This window comes from Rana temporaria, chromosome 8 (assembly GCF_905171775.1).
Source record: "Rana temporaria chromosome 8, aRanTem1.1, whole genome shotgun sequence".
Lineage (NCBI taxonomy): Eukaryota > Metazoa > Chordata > Amphibia > Anura > Ranidae > Rana > Rana temporaria.
This window is the reverse complement of record NC_053496.1, coordinates 2,085,096-2,110,654: the sequence shown is the minus strand read 5'-3', so window position 1 is coordinate 2,110,654 and position 25,559 is coordinate 2,085,096. Positions and strand designations below refer to the sequence as shown.

General features: G+C 48.0%; 1 protein-coding gene across 1 annotated transcript in view; it reads left to right on the top strand.

Moving 5' to 3' along the window:
• The first annotated feature begins 212 nt into the window (after positions 1-212).
• PTPN6 (protein tyrosine phosphatase non-receptor type 6) overlaps positions 213-25,559 on the top strand; it is a 110,183-nt gene continuing 84,836 nt past the window's right edge. Inside the window, exon 1 of the mRNA XM_040361199.1 lies at positions 213-958. Coding sequence (XP_040217133.1) covers positions 951-958 — 8 coding nt within the window. The 5' untranslated portion in view covers positions 213-950. The remainder of the gene's footprint in view (positions 959-25,559) is intronic.

The following is a 25,559-nucleotide window of genomic DNA, read 5'->3' as shown; positions in this document are numbered from 1 at the left end:
CTCCTGGCCTCTCTCTGCTCCTGGCCTCTCTCTGTCTCTGGCCTCTCTCTGTCCCTGGCCTCTCTCTGTCTCTGGCCTCCTCTCCTCCTCCTCCTCAGTTGGGGCGGAGAAGCGTTTCATACCTTAGCTACCTTTGTGTTGTATTGCCTTCTACCTGAGATACCGCGCCGTCTCTCTCTCTCTCTCTCTCCACCTTGTATTTCCTGCTCGTTTTTCCCCCCCTCCTTTCGCACCTTGCACCCTCTTCTCCAGAACCTGTCTGTGCACCTTTGCACCCTCCCGGCCTGCCTCTGGCGCGGTGTTCTGGTTGACGCCGGGGGTGCTCGTTGGGCTCGGTGCAGCTGTGTGCGCTGCTGTGTGATTACACAATGTGTCTGAGGTGAACGGGCAAAAAAAAAAAAAGAGAAGTGGAAGCTGTGAAAGCCGAGGCTTCCTGTTTAAAGACAGAGAGAAAGAAAGAGAAGAGAGAGAGGCTGCGACAGTCCTCACCATGAGACCGTTCTGGTGACAGGAGACCGTTGGAAAGGTCCTTCAACAGGTGGGGTCATTGAGAGCGGAAAGACGGGGCAAAGCTCTCGCGGTTAGCACCGGCACACCGGGACTGAGGATCTCCTCCTGGGGAAAATTTTTGTGAGACCAGAAAACTCAGAAAGAGGAAGAAGATAGAAGAGTTTGTTGTCCGTGTGACAGTGACGTTTTCCCCGGGTGGACAGAGAGAGAGGCTGCGACAGTCCTCACCATGAGACCGATGGAAAGGTCCTTCAACAGGTGGGGTCATTGAGAGTGGAAAGACGGGGCAAAGCTCTCGCGGTTAGCACCGGCACCGGGACTTTTTGTTGGCTCCCCGAATAAGACCAGAAAGAGGAAGAAGATAGAAGAGTTTGTTGTCCGTGTGACTGGACAGCGACGTTTTCCCCGGGTGGCCAGAGAGAGAAGAGAGAGCGTCAAGGATGGTCAGGTGAGGAAAAACCAAAGAGTTGGGAATGTCAATGTCACTGGCGGGGGGGGGGGAGGGGTTGAGTTACCAAAACGGGAGAACGGAATATCCGGTGCAACTGTGCATAGAAACCGATCAGGTCACAACTTAACCGAACAAGCTGATTGGCTGCCCCTAATTTTGCACTCTTCAGTTTCAGGTAAATCTCCCCGACTCTGCCATCTTCATTACGGCTAGTGAAGAGATTCCCAACCAGCCGTAGAGATACGATTCCCCCCCCGAGAGTATTTCCGTTACTTTTGGCAGCAAATTTTCGATTTAGTTTTAGTCTTAAGCCCCGTACACACGAGCGGGTTTTTCCGTCGGGAAAACTGCCAGGAGAGCTTTTGTCCTTGGAATTCCGGCGAGGTGTGTGCGCTCCCTCGCAGTTTTTTCCGATGGTAAAACTGACAAACCCACAAAAAAAAAAAAGAACCTGCTCTCTTTTTTTTTTTCCCTGCCGGCATTCCCGACGGACTTTTTCCCCTTCAGAAAACCCGGCCGTGTGTAGCAGAAACCGGCCATCGAAAAAAAAATTCAGATGGAGCATACACACGGTCGGGATTCCCGAGGAAAAGCTCTCATCTGTGAGTTTATACCGATGGGAAAACCGATCGTCTGTACGGGGGGAAAAGCTGAGAGCAGGTTCTCAGTTTTCCCCCTCGGGATTCGCGGCGGACTGTTTCCCGGCAGAAAACGGACATTTTTGTCAGTTTTCCTGTGGGGGGGAAAAACTCAGATGGAGCATAACCACGGTCGGGATTCCCGAGGACAAGCTCCCATCTGAGTTTTCCCACAGGAAAACCGATCATCTGTACGGGGGAAAAGTTGACTTTTTCCCCTCGGAAAAACCGGCTGCGTGTAGCGGCCATCGAAAAAAACTCAGATGGAGCATAACCACGGTCGGGATTCCAAGGAAAGGGAAAAGGTCTCATCGGAAGTTTTCCCGACGGGAAAACCGATCGTCTGTAGGGGGGAAAAGTTGAGCGCAGGTTCGCGGTTTTCCCCTCTGGATTCCCGGCGGACTGTTTCCCGGCAGAAAACGGCCATTTTTGGCCATTTTCCTGTGGGGGGAAAAACTCAGATGGAGCATAACCACGGTCTGGATTCCCGAGGGAAAGCTCTCATCCGAGTTTTCCTGACGAGGGGAAAAAACGATCGTCTGTACGGGGGAAGAGTTGAGAGCAGGTTCTCAGTTTTCCCCTCGGGATTCCCGGCGGACTGGATGCCGGCCGAGGTTCGGAGATTTCCGTCGGCAAGTTTGCGCCTGCGCAGTCCTTAAAGGAACTTTCTCGTTAGCCGGAACCATATCGGCAGATCAGATTGCGCCTGCGCAGGAACTTTCACGTTAGCCGGAACCGTATCGGCAGATCACCGGCCATCGAAAAAAACTCAGATGGAGCATACCCAGTGTTGGGATTCCAAGGAAAGGGAAAAGCTCTCATCGGAAGTTTTCCCAACGGGAAAACCGATCGTCTGTACGGGGGAGAAGTTGAGAGCAGGTTCTCGGTTTTCCCCTCGGGTTTCCCGGCAGAAAACGGCCATTTTTGTCAGTTTTCCTGTGGGGGGGAAAAACTCAGATGGAGCATAACCACGGTCGGGATTCCCGAGGAAAAGCTCCCATCTGAGTTTTCCTGACAGGAAAACCGATCATCTGTATGGGGAAAAAGTTGAGAGCAGGTTTGCGGTTTTCCCCTCGGGCTTCCCGGCGGACTGTTTCCCGGCAGAAAACAGCCATTTTCCTGTGGGGGGGAAAAACTCAGATGGAGCATAAACACGGTCGGGATTCCCAAGGGAAAGCTCTCATCCGAGTTTTCCAGACGGGGGTTACGGCTGCAGCTCGATGCCACAACCCCGCTATTTCCTTTTGCCTTCCGGAGAGGTGGCCCCTCCTTCCCGCCGCTTTCCGGGGTTGTTCCCAGGATTACATTACCAATCGCTGGACCTTTTCCCAACATTTCTACCATGGAGGAACCCTTATGCCGCGTACACACGTTCGGAATTTCCGCCAACAAAAGTCCGACGTGAGCTTTTGGTCGGATATTCCCACCGTTCCCACAAATGTTTGAGAGCTGGTTCTCAATTTTTCCGACAACAAAAGTTCTTGTGGGAAAATTCCGATCGCGTGTATCCAATTCCGACGCACAAAAATCCTACGCATGCTCTGAATGAATTCGCCGCATTCTTGGAATCAAGTTTGACGCACGCTCGGAATCATTCAACTCTGTTTTTCTCGGCTCGTCGCAGTGTTGTACGTCACTGGCGATCAGAAATTTCCGACAACATTTGTGTGACCGACAAGTTTGAGCGAAAACCCGTCTGAAAAAAATCCGCAGTTTTGTTGCCGGAAATTCCGGTGGTGTGTACGCGGCGTAACAATCTTTATCGGGTTTAATGATCACACCTACAGCCCACTGTACGTTAGTATGATTAACCACTTAAGGACCGCCTAACGCGATATACGTCGGCAGAATGGCACGGCTGGGCACGTACCTGTACGTGATTGTTTAATGCCCAGCCGCGGGCGCGCGCCCGCGACCCAGTCCGAAGCTCCGTACCCGCGGACCCGATCGCTGCTGGAGTCCCGCGATCGGTCCCCGGAGCTGAAGAACGGGGACAGCTGTGTGTAAACACACCTTCCCCGTTCTTCACTGTGACGCTGTCATTGATCGTCTGTTCCCTGATATAAGGAAACGCGATCAATGACGTCACACGTCCAGCCCCGCCCCCCTACAGTTAGAAACACATATGAGGTCACACTTAACCCCTTCAGCGCCCCCTTGTGGTTAACTCCCAAACTGCAATTGTCATTTTCACAGTAATCAGTGCATTTTTATAGCATTTTTTGCTGTGAAAATGACAATGGTCCCAAAAATGTGTCAAAAGTGTCCGATGTGTCCGCCATAATGTCGCAGTCACGAAAAAAAAATCGCTGATCGCCGCCATTAGTAGTAAAAAAATATATATTAATAAAAATGCCATAAAACTATCCCCTATTTTGTAAACGCTATAAATTTTGCGCAAACCAATCAATAAACGCTTATTGCGTTTTTTTTTTTTTACCAAGAATATGTAGAAGAATACGTATCGGCCTAAACTGAGGAAAAAATATTTTTTTTATATATTTTTTGGGAGATATTATAGAAAAAAGTAAAAAATATTGATTTTTTTTCAAAATTGTCGCTCTATTTTTGTTTATAGCGCAAAAAATAAAAACCGCAGAGGTGATCAAATACCACCAAAATAAAGCTCTATTTGTGGGGGAAAAAAGGACGCCAGTTTTGTTTGGGAGCCGCGCCGCACGACCGCGCAATTGTCAGTTAAAGCGGCGCAGTGCCCAAATCGCAAAAAGGTGCCTGGTCGTTTACCTGCATTTTTTTTTGGGTCTTAAGTGGTTAATAGCTATAATAATCCAATAATAATTGTCAATTGATTTTTTATTTTTTGGTTTACAAACTTTTCATTCGGTACAAAAAAAAGTTTTATTTTTTTTTTGGGTCAATGTTGTTGTTTTTTTTAAGCAGAAAATACTTTTTTTTTTTTATCTGGCTTTTTTGTTTACCATTTAGCCAATTATCAAATAACTATTTATTCAAAAGCAATTCATAGTAGCCAATTTATTTTGATGCATGCTAGCAGTGTAAGTAGCAATAAAGTTCAAATGTTTTTTTTTTTTTTTGCAATTCTGGTTTAACGTGTTGGTTGAATTATTTTTATTTTTTTTATAAAAACATAAACAAAACACAGATTGGTTGAACCCATATAAATCTTAAATAGGATTTTTATATTATATTTTATTATATTCATACAGATTATTATTATTTTTATTTTTTTCATTTGTAATCTGCAAAATCTCTAATGACCGCCAGTGGAATTACGGTTTAAAGTGTTGGTGAAAAAAAATAATAACATAAAACACAAATTGGTTGCAACCATATAAATCTTAAATATGATTTTTATATAATATTTTATTATATTCATACAGATTATTTTTATTTTTTTCATTTGCAATCTCCTGCAGAATCTCTAATGGCCTCCAGAGGAATTCTGGTTTAATTTGTTGATGAAAAAAAAAAAATAAACAAAACACATATTGGTTACAACCATATAAATCTTAAATAGGATTTTTATATTATATTATATTTTATTATATTCATACAGATTATTATTTTTATTTTTTTTTTCATTTGTAATCTGCAGAATCTCTAATGACCGCCAGTGGAATTACATTTTTAAAGTGTTGGTGAAAAAAAGAATAATGACATAAAACACAGATTGGTTGCAACCATATAAATCTTAAATAGGATTTTTATATTATATTTTATTATATTCATACAGATTATTTTTAGGTTTTTTTCCTTTGCAATCTCCTGCTGAATCTCTAATGGCCTCCAGAGGAATTCTGGTTTAATGTGTTAATTTAAAAAAAAAACATAAACAAACCACAGATTAGTTGCAACCATATAAATCTTAAATATGATTTTTATATTATATTAATTTGTATGAATATAATATAATATAAAAATCCTATTTAAGATTTATATGGTTGTAACCAATATGTGTTTTTTTTTTTTTTTTTTTTTTATCAACAAATTAAACCAGAATTCCTCTGGAGGCCATTAGAGATTCTGCAGGAGGTTGCAAAGGAAAAAAAATAAAAAAAAAATCTGTATGAATATAATAAAATATAATATAAAAATCCTATTTAAGATTTATATTGTTTCAACCAATCTGTGTTTTTTTTTTTTTTTCAATTAACACGTTAAACCAGAATTCCACTGAAGGCCATTAGAGATTCTGCAGGAGATTGCAAATACAAAATAATAATTTGTTTGAATATAATAAAATATATTATTTTTTATTTGCAATCTCCTGCAGAATTTCTAATGGCCTTCAGTAGAATTCTGGTTTAACGTGTTAATTGAAAAAAAAAAACATAAAAAAAAAACAGATTGGTTGAAACAATATAAATCTTAAATAGGATTTTTATATTATATTATATTTTATTATATTCATACAGATTATTATTTTTTTTTTCATTTGTAATCTGCAGAATCTCTAATGACCGCCAGTGGAATTACGGTTTAAAGTGTTGGTGAAAAAAATAATAACATAAAACAGATTGTTTGCAACCATATAAATCTTAAATAGGATTTTTATATTATATTTTATTATATTCATACAGATTATTTTTTTTTTTTTCATTTGCAATCTCCTGCAGAATCTCTAATGGCCTCCAGAGGAATTCTAGTTTAACATGTTGGTGAAAAAATAAAAAAAAAGCATAAACAAAACACAGATTGGTTACAACCATATAAATCTTAACTAGGATTTTTTTATTAAAGATTATATTATATTTTATTATTTTGTGATGTGATGTGTTGGGTTTGCGTTTTCTTTGAATTTTAGTCTCATCAGACCAGAGCCCCTTCCTCCGTACATTTTGGGGCGTCTCTCCCACGTGCCTTTATCGCAAACTCAAAACGTGCCATTTCGTTTTTTTTTTAATGAAAGTAATGTCTTTCTTTTTCTGGCCCCTCCCCCATAAAGCCCAACTCTATGGAGTTTGTCCCCCTATGTACAGATCCTCCAGTCTCTGCTGTGGAACTCTGCAGCTCCTCCAGGGTCACCTTAGGTCTCTGTGCTCCTCTCTGATTAATGCCCTCCTTGCCCCGGCCCGTGAGTTTTGGTGTGGGGCCGTCTCTTGGCCGGTTTGCTGTTGTGCCGTGTCCTTTCCATCTGGTGATGATAGTGTCACGTACCTGGTAGTAGAGCCCAACGTGCGGGGAGCGGCCTCTCGTAAACCTCTGGCTCAAGAACTCCTGGTAGAGTAGACAGGAGCTTGAGAGTGCAAAGGGGCACAAGTGCCTGGCAGGTAAGCTGGTGTAGAGGGCTGGAAGCAGCAGCAGCAGCAGCAGGGAGGTGTACTGTAGCCCAAGCAGGGGGGTGTACTGTAGTCCAAGCAGGTGTATGGAGGGCATATGGAGGGTGTATGGAGGATGTATGGAGGGTGTATGGAGGGTGTATGGAGGGTGTATGGAGGGTGTATGGTGGATGTATGGAGGATGTATGAAGGGTGTATGGAGGATGTATGAAGGGTGTATGGAGGGTGTATGGTGGATGTATGGAGGGTGTATGGAGGATGTATGGAGGATGTATGGTGGATGTATGGTGGGTGTATGGAGGGTGTATGGAGGGTGTATGGAGGGTGTATGGAGGATGTATGAAGGGTGTATGGAGGGTGTATGGTGGATGTATGGAGGGTGTATGGTGGATGTATGGAGGATGTATGGAGGGTGTATGGAGGGTGTATGGAGGATGTATGGAGGGTGTATGGAGGGTGTATGGAGGATGTATGGAGGGTGTATGGAGGGTGTATGGAGGGTGTATGGAGGATGTATGGAGGGTGTATGGTGGATGTATGGAGGGTGTATGGAGGGTGTATGGTGGATGTATGGTGGATGTATGGAGGGTGTATGGTGGATGTATGGAGGGTGTATGGTGGATGTATGGAGGGTGTATGGAGGATGTATGGAGGATGTATGGAGTATTTATGGAGTATTTATGGAGTATTTATGGAGGGTGTATGGAGGATGTATGGAGGATTTATGGAGGGTGTATGGAGGAAGTATAGTGGGTGTATGGAGGAAGTATGGAGGGTGTATGGAGGATGTATGGAGGGTGTATGGAGGATGTATGGAGGGTGTATGGTGGATGTATGGAGGATGTATGGAGGATGTATGGAGGATGTATGGTGGGTGGATGTATGGAGGGTGTATGGAGGGTGTATGGAGGGTGTATGGAGGGTGTATGGAGGGTGTATGGAGGGTGGATGTATGGAGGGTGTATGGAGGATGTATGGAGGGTGTATGGTGGATGTATGGAGGGTGTATGGTGGATGTATGGAGGGTTTATGGAGGGTGTATGGAGGATGTATGGTGGATGTATGGAGGGTGTATGGTGGATGTATGGAGGGTGTATGGTGGATGTATGGAGGGTGTATGGTGGATGTATGGAGGATGTATGGAGGGTGCATGGAGGATGTATGGAGGGTGTATGGAGGGTGTATGGAGGGTGTATGGAGGGTGTATGGTGGATGTATGGTGGGTGTATGGAGGATGTATGGAGGGTGCATGGAGGATGTATGGAGGGTGTATGGAGGGTGTATGGAGGGTGTATGGAGGGTGTATGGAGGATGTATGGTGGGTGTATGGTGGATGTATGGTGGGTGTATGGTGGGTGTATGGTGGGTGTATGGAGGGTGTATGGAGGATGTATGGAGGGTGTATGGAGGGTGTATGGTGGATGTATGGAGGATGTATGGAGGGTGTATGGAGGGTGTATGGAGGGTGTATGGTGGATGTATGGAGGGTGTATGGTGGATGTATGGAGGGTGTATGGTGGATGTATGGAGGATGTATTGAGGGTGTATGGAGGAAGTATAGTGGATGTATGGAGGGTGTATGGAGGATGTATGGAGGGTGTATGGTGGATGTATGGAGGGTGTATTGAGGATGTATGGAGGGTGTATGGAGGGTGTATGGAGGGTGTATGGAGGATGTATGGAGGGTGTATGGTGGATGTATGGAGGATGTATGGAGGGTGTATGGAGGATGTATGGTGGATGTATGGAGGGTGTATGGAGGGTGTATGGAGGATGTATGGTGGATGTTTGGAGGGTGTATGGAGGGTGTATGGTGGATGTATGGTGGATGTATGGAGGGTGTATGGAGGGTGTATTGAGGATGTATTGAGGATGTATGGAGGGTGTATGGAGGGTGTATGGAGGATGTATGGAGGGTGTATGGAGGATGTATGGAGGGTGTATGGTGGATGTATGGTGGATGTATGGAGGGTGTATGGAGGATGTATGGAGGATGTATGGTGGATGTTTGGAGGGTGTATGGAGGGTGTATGGTGGATGTATGGAGGGTGTATGGTGGATGTATGGAGGGTGTATGGAGGATGTATGGTGGATGTATGGAGGGTGTATGGAGGATGTATGGAGGATGTATGGTGGATGTCTGGAGGATGTACGGAGGGTGTACGGAGGGTGTATGGAGGGTGTATGGAGGATGTATGGAGGGTGTATGGTGGATGTATGGAGGATGTATGGAGGGTGTATGGAGGATGTATGGTGGATGTATGGAGGGTGTATGGAGGGTGTATGGAGGATGTATGGAGGATGTATGGAGGGTGTATGGAGGATGTATGGAGGGTGTATGGAGGGTGTATGGTGGATGTATGGAGGATGTATGGAGGGTGTATGGAGGATGTATGGTGGATGTATGGAGGGTGTATGGAGGATGTATGGAGGGTGTATGGTGGATGTATGGAGGGTGTATGGAGGGTGTATGGAGGATGTATGGAGGATGTATGGAGGGTGTATGGAGGGTGTATGGTGGATGTATGGAGGGTGTATGGTGGATGTATGGAGGATGTATGGAGGGTGTATGGAGGATGTATGGTGGATGTTTGGAGGGTGTATGGAGGGTGTATGGAGGATGTATGGAGGGTGTATGGAGGGTGTATGGTGGATGTATGGAGGATGTATGGAGGGTGTATGGTGGATGTATGGAGGGTGTATGGTGGATGTATGGAGGATGTATGGAGGGTGTATGGAGGATGTATGGTGGATGTTTGGAGGGTGTATGGAGGGTGTATGGAGGGTGTATGGAGGGTGTATGGAGGGTGTATGGTGGATGTATGGAGGGTGTATGGAGGGTGTATGGTGGATGTATGGTGGATGTATGGAGGGTGTATGGTGGATGTATGGAGGATGTATGGAGGGTGTATGGAGGATGTATGGTGGATGTTTGGAGGGTGTATGGAGGGTGTATGGAGGGTGTATGGAGGATGTATGGAGGGTGTATGGAGGGTGTATGGTGGATGTATGGAGGGTGTATGGTGGATGTATGGAGGATGTATGGAGGGTGTATGGAGGATGTATGGTGGATGTATGGAGGGTGTATGGAGGATGTATGGAGGATGTATGGTGGATGTCTGGAGGATGTACGGAGGGTGTACGGAGGGTGTATGGAGGGTGTATGGAGGATGTATGGAGGGTGTATGGTGGATGTATGGAGGATGTATGGAGGGTGTATGGAGGATGTATGGTGGATGTATGGAGGGTGTATGGAGGGTGTATGGAGGATGTATGGAGGATGTATGGAGGGTGTATGGAGGATGTATGGAGGGTGTATGGAGGGTGTATGGTGGATGTATGGAGGATGTATGGAGGGTGTATGGAGGATGTATGGTGGATGTATGGAGGGTGTATGGAGGATGTATGGAGGGTGTATGGTGGATGTATGGAGGGTGTATGGAGGGTGTATGGAGGATGTATGGAGGATGTATGGAGGGTGTATGGAGGGTGTATGGTGGATGTATGGAGGGTGTATGGTGGATGTATGGAGGATGTATGGAGGGTGTATGGAGGATGTATGGTGGATGTTTGGAGGGTGTATGGAGGGTGTATGGAGGGTGTATGGAGGGTGTATGGAGGATGTATGGTGGATGTATGGAGGGTGTATGGAGGGTGTATGGTGGATGTATGGAGGGTGTATGGTGGATGTATGGAGGATGTATGGAGGGTGTATGGAGGATGTATGGTGGATGTTTGGAGGGTGTATGGAGGGTGTATGGAGGGTGTATGGAGGGTGTATGGAGGGTGTATGGAGGGTGTATGGTGGATGTATGGTGGATGTATGGAGGGTGTATGGAGGGTGTATGGAGGATGTATGGAGGGTGTATGGAGGGTGTATGGTGGATGTATGGAGGATGTATGGAGGGTGTATGGAGGATGTATGGAGGGTGTATGGTGGATGTATGGAGGATGTATGGAGGGTGTATGGAGGATGTATGGTGGATGTTTGGAGGGTGTATGGAGGGTGTATGGAGGGTGTATGGAGGGTGTATGGAGGATGTATGGTGGATGTATGGAGGGTGTATGGAGGGTGTATGGTGGATGTATGGAGGGTGTATGGTGGATGTATGGAGGATGTATGGAGGGTGTATGGAGGATGTATGGTGGATGTTTGGAGGGTGTATGGAGGGTGTATGGAGGGTGTATGGAGGGTGTATGGAGGGTGTATGGTGGATGTATGGTGGATGTATGGAGGGTGTATGGAGGGTGTATGGAGGATGTATGGAGGGTGTATGGAGGGTGTATGGTGGATGTATGGAGGATGTATGGAGGGTGTATGGAGGGTGTATGGTGGATGTATGGAGGATGTATGGAGGGTGTATGGAGGATGTATGGTGGATGTTTGGAGGGTGTATGGAGGATGTATGGAGGATGTATGGTGGATGTTTGGAGGGTGTATGGAGGGTGTATGGAGGATGTATGGAGGGTGTATGGAGGGTGTATGGAGGATGTATGGAGGGTGTATGGTGGATGTATGGTGGATGTATGGAGGGTGTATGGAGGATGTATGGAGGGTGTATGGAGGATGTATGGAGGATGTATGGAGGGTGTATGCAGGATGTATGGTGGATGTATGGAGGGTGTATGGAGGATGTATGGAGGGTGTATGGAGGGTGTATGGTGGATGTATGGAGGGTGTATGGTGGATGTATGGAGGGTGTATGGAGGGTGTATGGAGGATGTATGGTGGATGTATGGAGGGTGTATGGAGGATGTATGGTGGATGTATGGAGGGTGTATGGAGGGTGTATGGAGGATGTATGGAGGATGTATGGAGGGTGTATGGAGGGTGTATGGAGGATGTATGGAGGGTGTATGGAGGATGTATGGTGGATGTATGGAGGGTGTATGGAGGGTGTATGGAGGATGTATGGAGGGTGTATGGAGGGTGTATGGAGGGTGTATGGAGGGTGTATGGAGGGTGTATGGTGGATGTATGGTGGGTGTATGGAGGGTGTATGGAGGGTGTATGGAGGGTGTATGGTGGATGTATGGAGGGTGTATGGAGGGTGTATGGAGGGTGTATGGAGGGTGTATGGAGGGTGTATGGAGGGTCTTATGGTGGATGTATGGTGGATGTATGGAGGGTGTATGGAGGGTGTATGGAGGGTGTATGGAGGGTGTATGGAGGGTGTATGGTGGATGTATGGAGGGTGTATGGAGGGTGTATGGAGGATGTATGGTGGATGTTTGGAGGGTGTATGGAGGGTGTATGGAGGGTGTATGGAGGGTGTATGGAGGGTGTATGGTGGATGTATGGAGGGTGTATGGAGGGTGTATGGAGGATGTATGGAGGATGTATGGTGGATGTTTGGAGGGTGTATGGAGGGTGTATGGAGGGTGTATGGAGGGTGTATGGAGGGTGTATGGAGGATGTATGGTGGATGTTTGGAGGGTGTATGGAGGGTGTATGGAGGGTGTATGGAGGGTGTATGGAGGGTGTATGGAGGGTGTATGGTGGATGTATGGGAGGGTGTATGGAGGGTGTATGGAGGGGTGTATGGAGGCTGAGAACTGTAGACAGCGGCACGGCACTCATGGAACCAGGGCTGTCTTAATGAGAGGGCACACCTGGGCACTGCCCAGGGGCCCCAGCTGCATGGGGGCCCCTGAACTTTCCCCAAAAGCAGCTGGTCCTTGAGCCCACGCTGCCCCAAAATTGGGGGCCCCATGATTTCACTGAGAGTGATAGATGCAAAGCGGAGGCAGTCTGCCTCCTACCTACTTAATGTCTGTTTACCTGCACTGTCATCATTGTAGGGGCCCCAGAGCATTACTTTGCCCAGGGGCCCATGATGCTATTGAGACGGCCCTGTGTGGAACAGGAGGTTCGCAGGTGAGGACAGGCTGGGTCAAATACAGGCGGGCAGATCAGGTACAGGAGCAGAATCCGGAGAATAGTCAAAATCCAGGCCGGGTCAGTTCATCAGGCGGGCAGCAATCAGGTTAGAAGGAAGAAGCGGAAGCGAGGTCAGGACAAGCCGATGTCAGAGACAGGCAGCAAGCAGGAGTAGTCAAAGGAGAGCCGGTTCAGGTAACAAAGAATCGCAGGTAGCAGGGGTCTCAGGAACGCTGTAGACCGGACAGCAAGGCAGCAAGGTGTCTGATCTCTTTAAATAGCCTATTTTGGCACCCAAGTGCTGTCACAGAGCGCCGGTGCGCCATGGCGCATGCGCGCCATTGCGCATGCGCCAAACTTCTGACACTGCTGTTGCTAGGCAGACTACTGAAACGCCTTTCCTGACAGATAGATTTGATGGGGCTCCTATTGATAATTTTTTATAACCTAACCCTGACTTGTACTTGTCCCTTCCCTATCTGGAGAGTTCCTTGGTCTTCATGGCCGTGTTTGGTTAGTGGTGTCTCTTGCTTAGGTGTTGCAGCCTCTGGGGCCTTTCAGAAAGGTAATGACAGGTCATGTGACACTTAGATTGCACACAGGTGGACGTCATTTCACTAATTATGTGACCTCTGAAGGGAATTGGTGGCACCAGAGCTTTTTATGGGCTTCATAACAAAGGGGGTGAATACTTGCGCACATGACCATTATCATTTTTTTATTTCTGAATAATTGTTTTATGTATTTAGTTTTCCAATTTTACTTCACCAACTTAGACTCTTGTGTTCTGATCATCACATAGAATTCAGGAAAAAAAAACATTCAACTGAAGGCTGTAATGTAACAAAATAGGTAAAAAGCCAAGGGGGGTGAATACTTTTGCAAGGCACTGTAATAATAATGTAATAATAATGGTCAGAAACTAAACCTAGCCAGTGAAAATTGTGGCGATGGTTGGTGTAGAAGTGACCCCTTATATTGGTGGTCAATGAAGAAGTGACCCCTTTCATTGATGGTCGTTGGGTGGCACAATGGTGTAGTGGGTAGCACTCTCGCCTAGCTGTAAAAACGGTCGCTGGTTCGAATCCCAACCACGACACCACCTGCCTGGAGTTTGCATGTTCTCCCTGTGCCATGCGTGGGTTTCCTCCGGGTACTCCGGTTTCCTTCCACACTCCAAAGACATGCTGGTAGGTTAATTGGCTTCTGTCTAAATTGGCCCCTAGTATATGATTGTGAGTTAGGGACCTTAGAATGTAAGCTCCTTGAGGGTAGGGACTGATGTGAATGTACATGTAAAGTGATGCGTAAATTGACGGCGCTATGTAGAAGCGACCCCTTTCATTGATGGTCAGTGTAGAAGGGACGTCTTACATTGATGGTCAGTGTAGAAGGGACGCCTTACATTGAGGGTCAGTGTAGAAGGGACGCCCTACATTGATGGTCAGTGTAGAAGGGACGCCTTACATTGATGGTCAGTGTAGAAGGGACCCCTTACATTGGTGGTCAGTGTAGAAGTGACGTCTTACATTGATGGTCAGTGTAGAAGGGACGTCTTACATTGATGGTCAGTGTAGAAGGGACGTCTTACATTGATGGTCAGTGTAGAAGGGACGCCTTACATTGAGGGTCAGTGTAGAAGGGACGTCTTACATTGATGGTCAGTGTAGAAGGGACGTCTTACATTGATGGTCAGTGTAGAAGTGACGTCTTACATTGGTGGTCAGTGTAGAAGGGACGTCTTACATTGATGGTCAGTGTAGAAGTGACGTCTTACATTGAGGGTCAGTGTAGAAGGGACGCCTTACATTGATGGTCAGTGTAGAAGGGACGTCTTACATTGATGGTCAGTGTAGAAGGGACGCCTTACATTGATGGTCAGTGTAGAAGGGACGTCTTACATTGATGGTCAGTGTAGAAGGGACGCCTTACATTGATGGTCAGTGTAGAAGGGACGTCTTACATTGATGGTCAGTGTAGAAGGGACGCCTTACATTGATGGTCAGTGTAGAAGGGACGCCTTACATTGATGGTCAGTGTAGAAGGGGCGCCTTACATTGAGGGTCAGTGTAGAAGGGACGTCTTACATTGATGGTCAGTGTAGAAGGGACGCCTTACATTGATGGTCAGTGTAGAAGGGACGTCTTACATTGATGGTCAGTGTAGAAGTGACGCCTTACATTGGTGGTCAGTGTAGAAGTGACGCCTTATATTGATGGTCAGTGTAGAAGGGACGCCTTACATTGAGGGTCAGTGTAGAAGGGACGTCTTACATTGATGGTCAGTGTAGAAGGGACGTCTTACATTGATGGTCAGTGTAGAAGGGACGCCTTACATTGAGGGTCAGTGTAGAAGGGACGCCCTACATTGATGGTCAGTGTAGAAGGGACGCCTTACATTGATGGTCAGTGTAGAAGGGACGTCTTACATTGATGGTCAGTGTAGAAGGGACGCCCTACATTGATGGTCAGTGTAGAAGGGACGCCTTACATTGATGGTCAGTGTAGAAGGGACGCCTTACATTGGTGGTCAGTGTAGAAGGGACGTCTTACATTGATGGTCAGTGTAGAAGGGACGTCTTACATTGATGGTCAGTGTAGAAGAGACGCCTTTCATTGATGGTCAGTGTAGAAGGGACGCCTTACATTGATGGTCAGTGTAGAAGGGACGCCTTACATTGAGGGTCAGCGTAGAAGGGACGCCTTACATTGAGGGTCAGTGTAGAAGAGACGCCTTACATTGATGGTCAGTGTAGAAGGGACGCCTTACATTGATGGTCAGTGTAGAAGGGACGTCTTACATTGATAGTCAGTGTAGAAGGGACGCCTTACATTGAGGGTCAGCGTAGAAGGGACGCCTTACATTGATGGTCAGTGTAGAAGGGACGCCTTACATTGAGGGTCAGCGTAGAAGGGACGCCTTACATTGAGGGTCAGTGTAGAAGGGACGCCTTACATTGATGGTCAGTGTAGAAGGGACGCCTTACATTGAGGGTCAGTGTAGAAGGGATGCCTTACATTGATGGTCAGTGTAGAAGTGACGCCTTACATTGATGGTCAGTGTAGAAGGGACGCCTTACATTGAGGGTCAGTGTAGAAGGGACGCCTTACATTGATGGTCAGTGTAGAAGGGACGCCTTACATTGATGGTCAGTGTAGAAGGGACGCCTTACATTGATGGTCAGTGTAGAAGGGACGCCTTACATTGATGGTCAGTGTAGAAGGGACGCCTTACATTGAGGGTCAGTGTAGAAGGGACGCCTTACATTGATGGTCAGTGTAGAAGGGACGTCTTACATTGATGGTCAGTGTAGAAGGGACGCCTTACATTGATGGTCAGTGTAGAAGTGACGCCTTACATTGGTGGTCAGTGTAGAAGTGACGCCTTATATTGATGGTCAGTGTAGAAGGGACGCCTTACATTGAGGGTCAGTGTAGAAGGGACGTCTTACATTGGTGGTCAGTGTAGAAGGGACGTCTTACATTGGTGGTCAGTGTAGAAGGGACGCCTTACATTGAGGGTCAGTGTAGAAGGGACGCCTTACATTGAGGGTCAGTGTAGAAGGGACGCCTTACATTGATGGTCAGTGTAGAAGGGACGCCTTACATTGATGGTCAGTGTAGAAGTGACGCCTTACATTGGTAGTCAGTGTAGAAGAGACGCCTTACATTGATGGTCAGTGTAGAAGGGACGCCTTACATTGATGGTCAGTGTAGAAGGGACGCCTTACATTGATGGTCAGTGTTGAAGGGACGTCTTACATTGATGGTCAGTGTAGAAGTGACGCCTTACATTGATGGTCAGTGTAGAAGGGACGCCTTACATTGATGGTCAGTGTAGAAGGGACGCCTTACATTGATGGTCAGTGTAGAAGGGACGTCTTACATTGGTGGTCAGTGTAGAAGGGACACCTTACATTGATGGTCAGTGTAGAAGGGACGTCTTACATTGATGGTCAGTGTAGAAGGGACGCCTTACATTGATGGTCAGTGTAGAAGGGACGTCTTACATTGAATGGTCAGTGTAGAAGGGACGCCTTACATTGATGGTCAGTGTAGAAGTGACGCCTTACATTGAGGGTCAGTGTAGAAGGGACGCCTTACATTGATGGTCAGTGTAGAAGGGACATCTTACATTGATGGTCAGTGTAGAAGGGACGTCTTACATTGAGGGTCAGTGTAGAAGGGACGCCTTACATTGATGGTCAGTGTAGAAGGGACATCTTACATTGATGGTCAGTGTAGAAGGGACGTCTTACATTGATGGTCAGTGTAGAAGGGACGCCTTACATTGAGGGTCAGTGTAGAAGGGACGCCTTACATTGATGGTCAGTGTAGAAGGGACGTCTTACATTGAGGGTCAGTGTAGAAGGGACACCTTACATTGATGGTCAGTGTAGAAGGGACGTCTTACATTGAGGGTCAGTGTAGAAGTGAACTCTTACATTGATGGTCAGTGTAGAAGTGAACTCTTACATTGATGGTCAGTGTAGAAGTGAACTCTTACATTGATGGTCAGTGTAGAAGGGACGCCTTACATTGATGGTCAGTGTAGAAGTGAACTCTTACATTGAGGGTCAGTGTAGAAGGGATGTCTTACATTGATGGTCAGTGTAGAAGGGACATCTTACATTGATGGTCAGTGTAGAAGGGACCCCTTACATTGATGGTCAGTGTAGAAGGGACCCCTTACATTGATGGTCAGTGTAGAAGGGACATCTTACATTGATGGTCAGTGTAGAAGGGACCCCTTACATTGATGGTCAGTGTAGAAGGGACCCCTTACATTGATGGTCAGTGTAGAAGGGACGTCTTACATTGAGGGTCAGTGTAGAAGGGATGTCTTACATTGATGGTCAGTGTAGAAGGGACATCTTACATTGATGGTCAGTGTAGAAGGGACGTCTTACATTGATGGTCAGTGTAGAAGGGACGTCTTACATTGATGGTCAGTGTAGAAGGGACGCCTTACATTGAGGGTCAGTGTAGAAGGGACCCCTTTTATTGCTCGGACAGTTCCGAGTGAGCCTGTGTCTCCAATGCAGCCTACCTGTCCCAAGATTGTACTGGTGATCTGTCTATCAAAGTTCCCCGGACAAGGGGGAGGGGCTGTATATGACGGCGTGGGGAACACACAGCTATTGAAATGAAAGCTGTTATGTCCCCCGGCGGCTCTCCTCTCTCCTCCGATCGCTGGGAGAACGGCTCCCATAAAATCCAGGCTGCCAGCGGTGCTCGCCCCCCAGCTCCCAGGCAACCCACACTCGCAAGCCCTCAAAATCCACTCGCAAAATGCGAGCAGGCGAGTGGATTTTTTGAGGGCTGTTATGGAGTACAAAGGACATATTTACGATTGTTTCTATATACGTCATAATGTTATATTTTTAAAAACCTTGACATCAATACACATTATAATAACAAACAAGCAATAAAAATGTTCTACTGTTACCTAATGAACAAAGGTCAGGGCACAACAAGATTAGATAAGATTAGATAAGATAAGATAGTAACAATCGAGTATGTCGTCGATGTATCCAGTCCATGATGACTATGTATCTGGAGGAATAGGGGACGCAGTTTTAGTTAAAAACGCTGTTCATCAGAAAATTATTATTTCAGAACGGCTCCGCACCGTTCCGAGTGTCACCGGTGCCCCCGCACCTCTGGCCAAATGCGGTACTGCACACCCCATTAGCTTGAATTCTGTTCGTTTTGCGAGACAACACTCGCAAACCGAGTCAGAATAATAAAAAAAAAAAAAAAAGTTGCTCGTTATTCAAAACGCTCGTTAACTGCGTTACTCGTAAACCGAGGTTCCACTGTATATATTTTTTTACACCCCCCTTTTTTTTTCACTGCAAGAAGAGATACAGGGGCCCAGATTCACAAAGCACCTACGCCGACGTATATAACAAGATACGCTGACCTTGGGTGCAAATGTGCGCCGTCGTATGTGTGCACCAGACCCACAAACAGAGATGCGCCTAAAAACAGGCTACACCCCGCCGACGTAGCTTGCTTACGCCGGCGTAGGGTGGGCGCACATTTAGGCTGGGCGCATGGTGCCGCTCCCATTGATTAGCCATTCAAACATGCAAATGAGGGGAAATACGGCGATTCACGAACCTACGTGCGCCCGACGCAGGCTACGAGAGGTGCGTGTATGTTGTACGTCCGGAGTAAAGTTATTCCCCACTCTGATGCAAGGGGGGCTCTCTGATGCAATGGGGGACACGCTGATGTAAGGGGGGACACTTTAATGCAAAGGGGGCTCTCTGGTACAAGGGGGGACACTCTGATGCAAGGGGGAAACTCTGATGAGGGACACTCTAATGCAATGGGGGACACTCTGATGCAAGGGGGGCTCTCTGATGCAATGGGGGACACGCTGATGTAAGGGGGGACACTCTAATGCAAAGGGGGCTCTCTGGTACAAGGGGGGACACTCTAATGCAAGGGGGGCACTCTGATGCAAGGGGCAACACTCTGATGTAAGGGGGGATACTCTAATGCAAAGGGGGTTCTCTGGTACAAGGGGGGACACTCTGATGCAAGGGGGAAACTCTGATGAGGGACACTCTAATGCAATGGGGGACACTCTGATGCAAGGGGGGCTCTCTGATGCAATGGGGGACACGTTGATGTAAGGGGGGACACTCTAATGCAAAGGGGGCTCTCTGGTGCAAGGGGGACTCTGATGCAAGGGGGAACACTCTGATGTAAGGGGAGACACTCTAATGCAAAGGGGGCTCTCTGGTACAAGGGGGGACACTGATAAAAGGGGGGACACTCTGATGCAAGGGGTGCACTCTGATGCAAGGGGGAACACTCTGATGTAAGGGGGACACTCTGATGCAAAGGGGGGCTCTCTGGTACAAGGGGGGGGCACTCTGATGCAAGGGGCAACACTCTGATGTAAGGGGGAACACTCTAACGCAAAGGGGATTCTCTGGTACAAGGGGGGACACTGATGCAAGGGGGGACACTCTGATGCAAGGGGTGCACTCTTATGCAAGGGGGGACACTCTAATGCAAAGGGGGCTCTGTGGTGCAAGGGGGGGACACTCTGATGCAAGGGGGGCACTCTGATGCAAGGGGGAACACTCTGATGTAAGGGGGGACACTCTGATGCAAAGGGGGCTCTGTGGTGCAAGGGGGGACACTCTGATGCAAGGGGGAACACTCTGATGCAAGGGGGAACACTCTGATGTAAGGGGGGACACTCTGATGCAAAGGGGGCTCTCTGGTGCAAGGGGGGGACACTCTGATGCAAGGGGGGCACTCTGATGTAAGGGGGACTCTCTGATGTAAGGGGGGACACTAATGCAAGGGGGATCTCTGATGCATGGGGGACACTCTGATGCAAGGGTGACTCTGATGCAAGAAAAACTCTGATGGGGGAAACTCTGATGGTGGAAACTCTGATACAAGGTTAGCACTGATGCAAGGGGGACTCTCTGATGCAAGGGGGACTCTGATGGGGGGGACTCTGATGCAAGGGGGACACTTCAAATTAAAGTGGGCCGGTCTGGATGAAGTTCAGGGCCAAATTTCTGTCCCAGTCCAGCCCTGGCTGGAGGTAGATCCCCGGACGGACTCATCACCCCCTTTTCTTCTCTATTTTTCGTACTCCTTTTTTCTCCTTTTTTCCAATCTTTCTTCCTTTTACCCCTTTCCCTACCTACAGTGCCTTGCAAAAGTATTCACCCCCCTGGGCTTTTTACCTATTTTGCACACAAATGACCATCAGTGGGAGTTCCATTCCTCATAGACGAGGTTTGATAATGGGAGAGGAACTGACAGAAGATAATGTCTTGTAGTTTGAAGAATTTCTCATAAAGGTTCCGCAATATTTTTGGTTCGAGGCTTCGAGGACCTTCTTCCGTCCCCAGTGGCCTAGCTAGCGGGTTTCTTCTGTGCAGACGCTTATTTAACATTTGTTCCTCATATTTGTTCTCGTGCCTTTATCAGTCACCAAGCTGGCCGGCCTTATCAGCCACGCTCCGATTACGCTCCCCTCCCCCTCCCCACCGCTTCCCCTCCCTTTTGTTCCTTATGTACTTCAATTGTTGAATGATTGGATCTTGGCAACGATTGTGCGCAGCTCTTTGTTGTAATGTTTCCAGAAACATTTCAATAAATGCAATTGAAGCGGAACAGAAGATATTTACATTTCTCATTTCATCACATACCAATGTAAGGGGAGCCTCCATCCCACGGGCCCACCACTGTACGGGGGCCTCCATCTCACTGGCCCACCACTGTAAGGGGGCATTCTTCCCTCTGGCCCACCACTGTAAGGGGGCATCCATCCCACTGGCCCACCACTGTACGGGGCATCCATCCCACTGGCCCACCACTGTACGGGGCATCCATCCCACTGGCCCACCACTGTAAGGGGGCATTCTTCCCTCTGGCCCACCACTGTACGGGGCATTCTTCCCTCTGGCCCACCACTGTACGGGGCATTCTTCCCTCTGGCCCACCACTGTACGGGGCATCCATCCCACTGGCCCACCACTGTAAGGGGGCATTCTTCCCTCTGGTCCACCACTGTACGGGGCATTCTTCCCTCTGGCCCACCACTGTACGGGGCATTCTTCCCTCTGGCCCACCACTGTACGGGGCATTCTTCCCTCTGGCCCAGCACTGTACGGGGGCATTCTTCCCTCTGACCCACCACTGTACGGGGGCATTCTTCCCACTGGCCCACCGCTGTACGGGGCATTCTTCCCTCTGGCCCACCACTGTAAGGGGCATTCTTCCCACTGGCCCACCACTGTACGGGGCATACTTCCCTCTGGCCCACCACTGTACGGGGCATACTTCCCTCTGGCCCACCACTGTACGGGGCATACTTCCCTCTGGCCCACCACTGTACGGGGGCATCCATCCCACTGGCCCACCACTGTAAGGGGGCATCCATCCCACTGGCCCACCACTGTACGGGGCATTCTTCCCACTGGCCCACCACTGTAAGGGGCATCCATCCCACTGGCCCAACACTGTACGGGGCATTCTTCCCTCTGGCCCACCACTGTATGGGGCATTCTTCCCTCTGGCCCACCACTGTACGGGGCATTCTTCTCTCTGGCCCACCACTGTAAGGGGGCATTCTTCCCTCTGGCGCCCACCACTGTACGAGGCATTCTTCCCTCTGGCCCACCACTGTACGGGGCATTCTTCCCACTGGCCCACCACTGTACGGGGGCATTCTTCCCACTGGCCCACCACTGTGCGGGGCATCCATCCCACTGGCCCACCACTGTACGGGGCATCCATCCCACTGGCCCACCAATGTACGGGGCATACTTCCCTCTGGCCCACCACTGTACGGGGCATTCTTCCCTCTGGCCCACCACTGTACGGGGCATTCTTCCCTCTGGCCCACTACTGTAAGGGGCATTCTTCCCTCTGGCCCACCACTGTACAGGGCATTCTTCCCTCTGGCCCACCACTGTAAGGGGGCATTCTTCCCTCTGGCCCACCACTGTACGGGGCATTCTTCCCTCTGGCCCACCACTGTACGGGGCATTCTTCCCTCTGGCCCACCACTGTACGGGGCATTCTTCCCTCTGGCCCACCACTGTACGGGGCATTCTTCCCTCTGGCCCACCACTGTACGGGGGCATACTTCCCTCTGGCCCACCACTGTACGGGGCATACTTCCCTCTGGCCCACCACTGTAAGGGGTCATTCTTCCCTCTGGCCCGCCACTGTACGGGGGCATTCTTCCCTCTGGCCCGCCACTGTACGGGGGCATTCTTCCCTCTGGCCCACCACTGTAGGGGAGCATTCCTTCCACTGGCCCACCAAAGTAAGGAGTACATTCATCCCACTGGCCCACCACTGTAAAGGGGGGGGGGGCATTCTTTCCACTGGCCCACCACTGTAGGGGACATTCTTTCCACTGGCCCACCAAAGTAAGGAGTACATTTGTCCCACTGGCCTACACTGTAGGGGGCAATCTTCTCACTGGTCCACCACTATAAGGGGAGCATTATTCCCTCTGGCCCACCACTGTAGAGGGGCATTCTTCCCACTGGCCCACCACTGTAAGGGGAGCATTATTCCCATTGGCCCACCACTGTAGAGGGGCATTCTTCCCACTGGCCCACCACTGTAAGGGGGGAATTATTCCCATTGGCCCACCACTATAGGGAGACATTTTCCCATTGGCCCACCACCGTTGGGGGGCATTCTTCTTACTGGCCCACCACTGTAAGGGGGCATTATTCCCACTGGCCCACCACTGTAGGGGGACATTCTTGCCACTGGCCCACCACTGTAAGGGGGGCATTATTCCCTCTGGCCCACCACTGTAAGGGGGGCATTATTCCCATTGGCCTACCACTGTAAGATGGAATTTCTCCAAATCTCCCACCCCTCTAAGGGGGGCATTCATCCCACTAGTCCACCATGGTAAAGCCTGGTGCACACATTCATTTTTGTTTTTCAGCGGGCTGAAGAAAGGAAAATGGATAGATCGCTGTACTAATTAAGCAATGTTATGATAGGGGGTGTCCATGCCTCACTGTGCCCATGCCTCACTGTGTCCATGCCTCACTGTGCCCATGCCTCACTGTGCCCAAAGTCCGGGAGATCAGGAGTAAAAAGGTGACTCGAGGGGGGCATTTTCAGCACCAAAAAATGTGCTGAATAACTCGGCTTATACTCGAGTATATACGGTACTTCCACTGGACATCCCATGGCCTGGGTACCAAAAAAAATCTATAGACCCCTAAATGTGTGTTTATTTCTCCCATACAATATCTGTTTATTAAAAAAGTTGAAGGACATGGTGGCGCAGTGATAAAGTCAGACCAGAAAACAATGGAATAGAAGTTCAGTACAATGTCCTCATTTGTAACCCGGGTCACCTCAAATCCGGGAGGAACGATAAACGTCGGCCGCTGATAAGGTTTGACCTTCACATTTCTTATGGCCAAATTCCAGACAAAAAAATAAATACAGTTTTTTCCCTGCAGTGGGGCTGGGCTCCGCCCTCCACGGGTCACCTGATCGTTTCTATCCAGGGGATTGGAGAGCGGAGATATACAGTGCCGTGAAAAAGTATTTATACCCCTTGAAATTTTCCACATTTTTGTCCTTCCACTTTGTGTCTCTCACATAAAATCCCAATTTAATACATTTATCTTTTTGGTTGTAACGTGAGAAGATGTGGGGAATTTCAAGGGGTATGAATACTTTTTCAAAGCACTGTACTTCCCTAATCCTCTGATCCTGTCCACACAAGACCAGTTCCTGTGCTCCCCCCCCCCCCCACCACTCACCACCCAAATTTCGAAAATTCGAGATAGGAAATTGCAAAATTTCGAATCTTGAATTTTCGAAATTTCCAATTTGTACATTTTCAAATTTTTTTAAATTTCTGAATTTACGCATTTTCGAATTTCCCGAATTTAGGAAGGTACACATTTACAAATTGACGAATTTTTGAATTTACAGATTTTCGAATTTCTGAATTCCAAATTTTCGAATTTACAAATTCTGAATTTTCGGATTTACGAATTTACGAATTTTCGAATTTATGAATTTTAGAATTTCCTAAATTTATGAATTTTAGAAAAAAAGCAAAACAAATAAAATGAAAATGGGAAATTTCGAAAATTAGATTTTCAAATTTCCGAATTTCCAAATTTTCGAATTTCACAAATTTTCGAATTTCCCGAATTTCTGAATTTCCCGAATTTACGGAATTTACGAATTTTCGAATTTCTGAATTTTTCTAACATTACATTGTGCTCACTTCCAACATTGACAGTGTGCTGATTTTTAGTTATTTTTTGTTGTAAATACCGTCGTATAGCTATTCCCCCCCCCCCCCCGACTTCCGGGTAGTGGATCCCGCGGGAGTGGGCGTTCCTATGCAGAGGCTTAGTGATTGACGTGATGACAAAAACTTCCCCCCGGCGCATAAGGCGCTTCACCAGTTTCCAAAAGAAGCCGAACTGCAAGTCGGCTCTATACGGCGCTATACGGAGTCTGCGCACCAACAGCTTCTTTTGGAAACTGGTGACGCGCCTTATGCGCCGGGGGGAAGTTTTTGTCATCACGTCAATCACTAAGCCTCTGCATAGGAACGCCCACTCCCGCGGGAGCCACTACCCGGAAGTCGGGGGGGGGGGGGAATAGCTATACGACGGTATTTACAGCAAAAAATAAATAAAAATCAGCATACTGTCAATGTTGGAAGTGAGCACAATGTAATGTTGGAAAAATGTTTTTAGGGTGAACCTCTGCTTTAACCCCCAACCCTAACCCTAACCCCAACCCTTAACCCCAACCCTTAACCCCAACCCTAACCCCAACACTAACCCTAAGGCCCTGTACACACGAAAGGATCGATCCGCTGAAATTGATCCGCGGATCGGTTTCAGCGGATAGATCCGCTGGTGTGTACGATCCAGCGGATATTTATCCGCGGATATATTTCGGGCCGACCGATTTCCAGCAGATAAAAATTTCTTAGCATGCTAAGAAATCTATCCGCTGGAATCGGCTCCAGCGGATCGATCCGGTGGTCTGTACAGACTCACCGGATCGATCCGTCCGAACCCATCCCTCGCATGCGTCGTAATGATTTGACGCATGCGTGGATATCCTTATATGACAGCGTCGCGCACGTCGCCGCGTCATCATCGCGGCGACGACGCGACACGTCACCGCGGTGTGAATTCGGCGCGGATTTCGATCCGATGGTGAGTACAATCCAGCGGATCGAAATCCTCCGAGGATTTATCCGCGGAAACGGTCCTGAGGACCGTATCCGCGGATAAATCCTCTCGTGTGTACCCG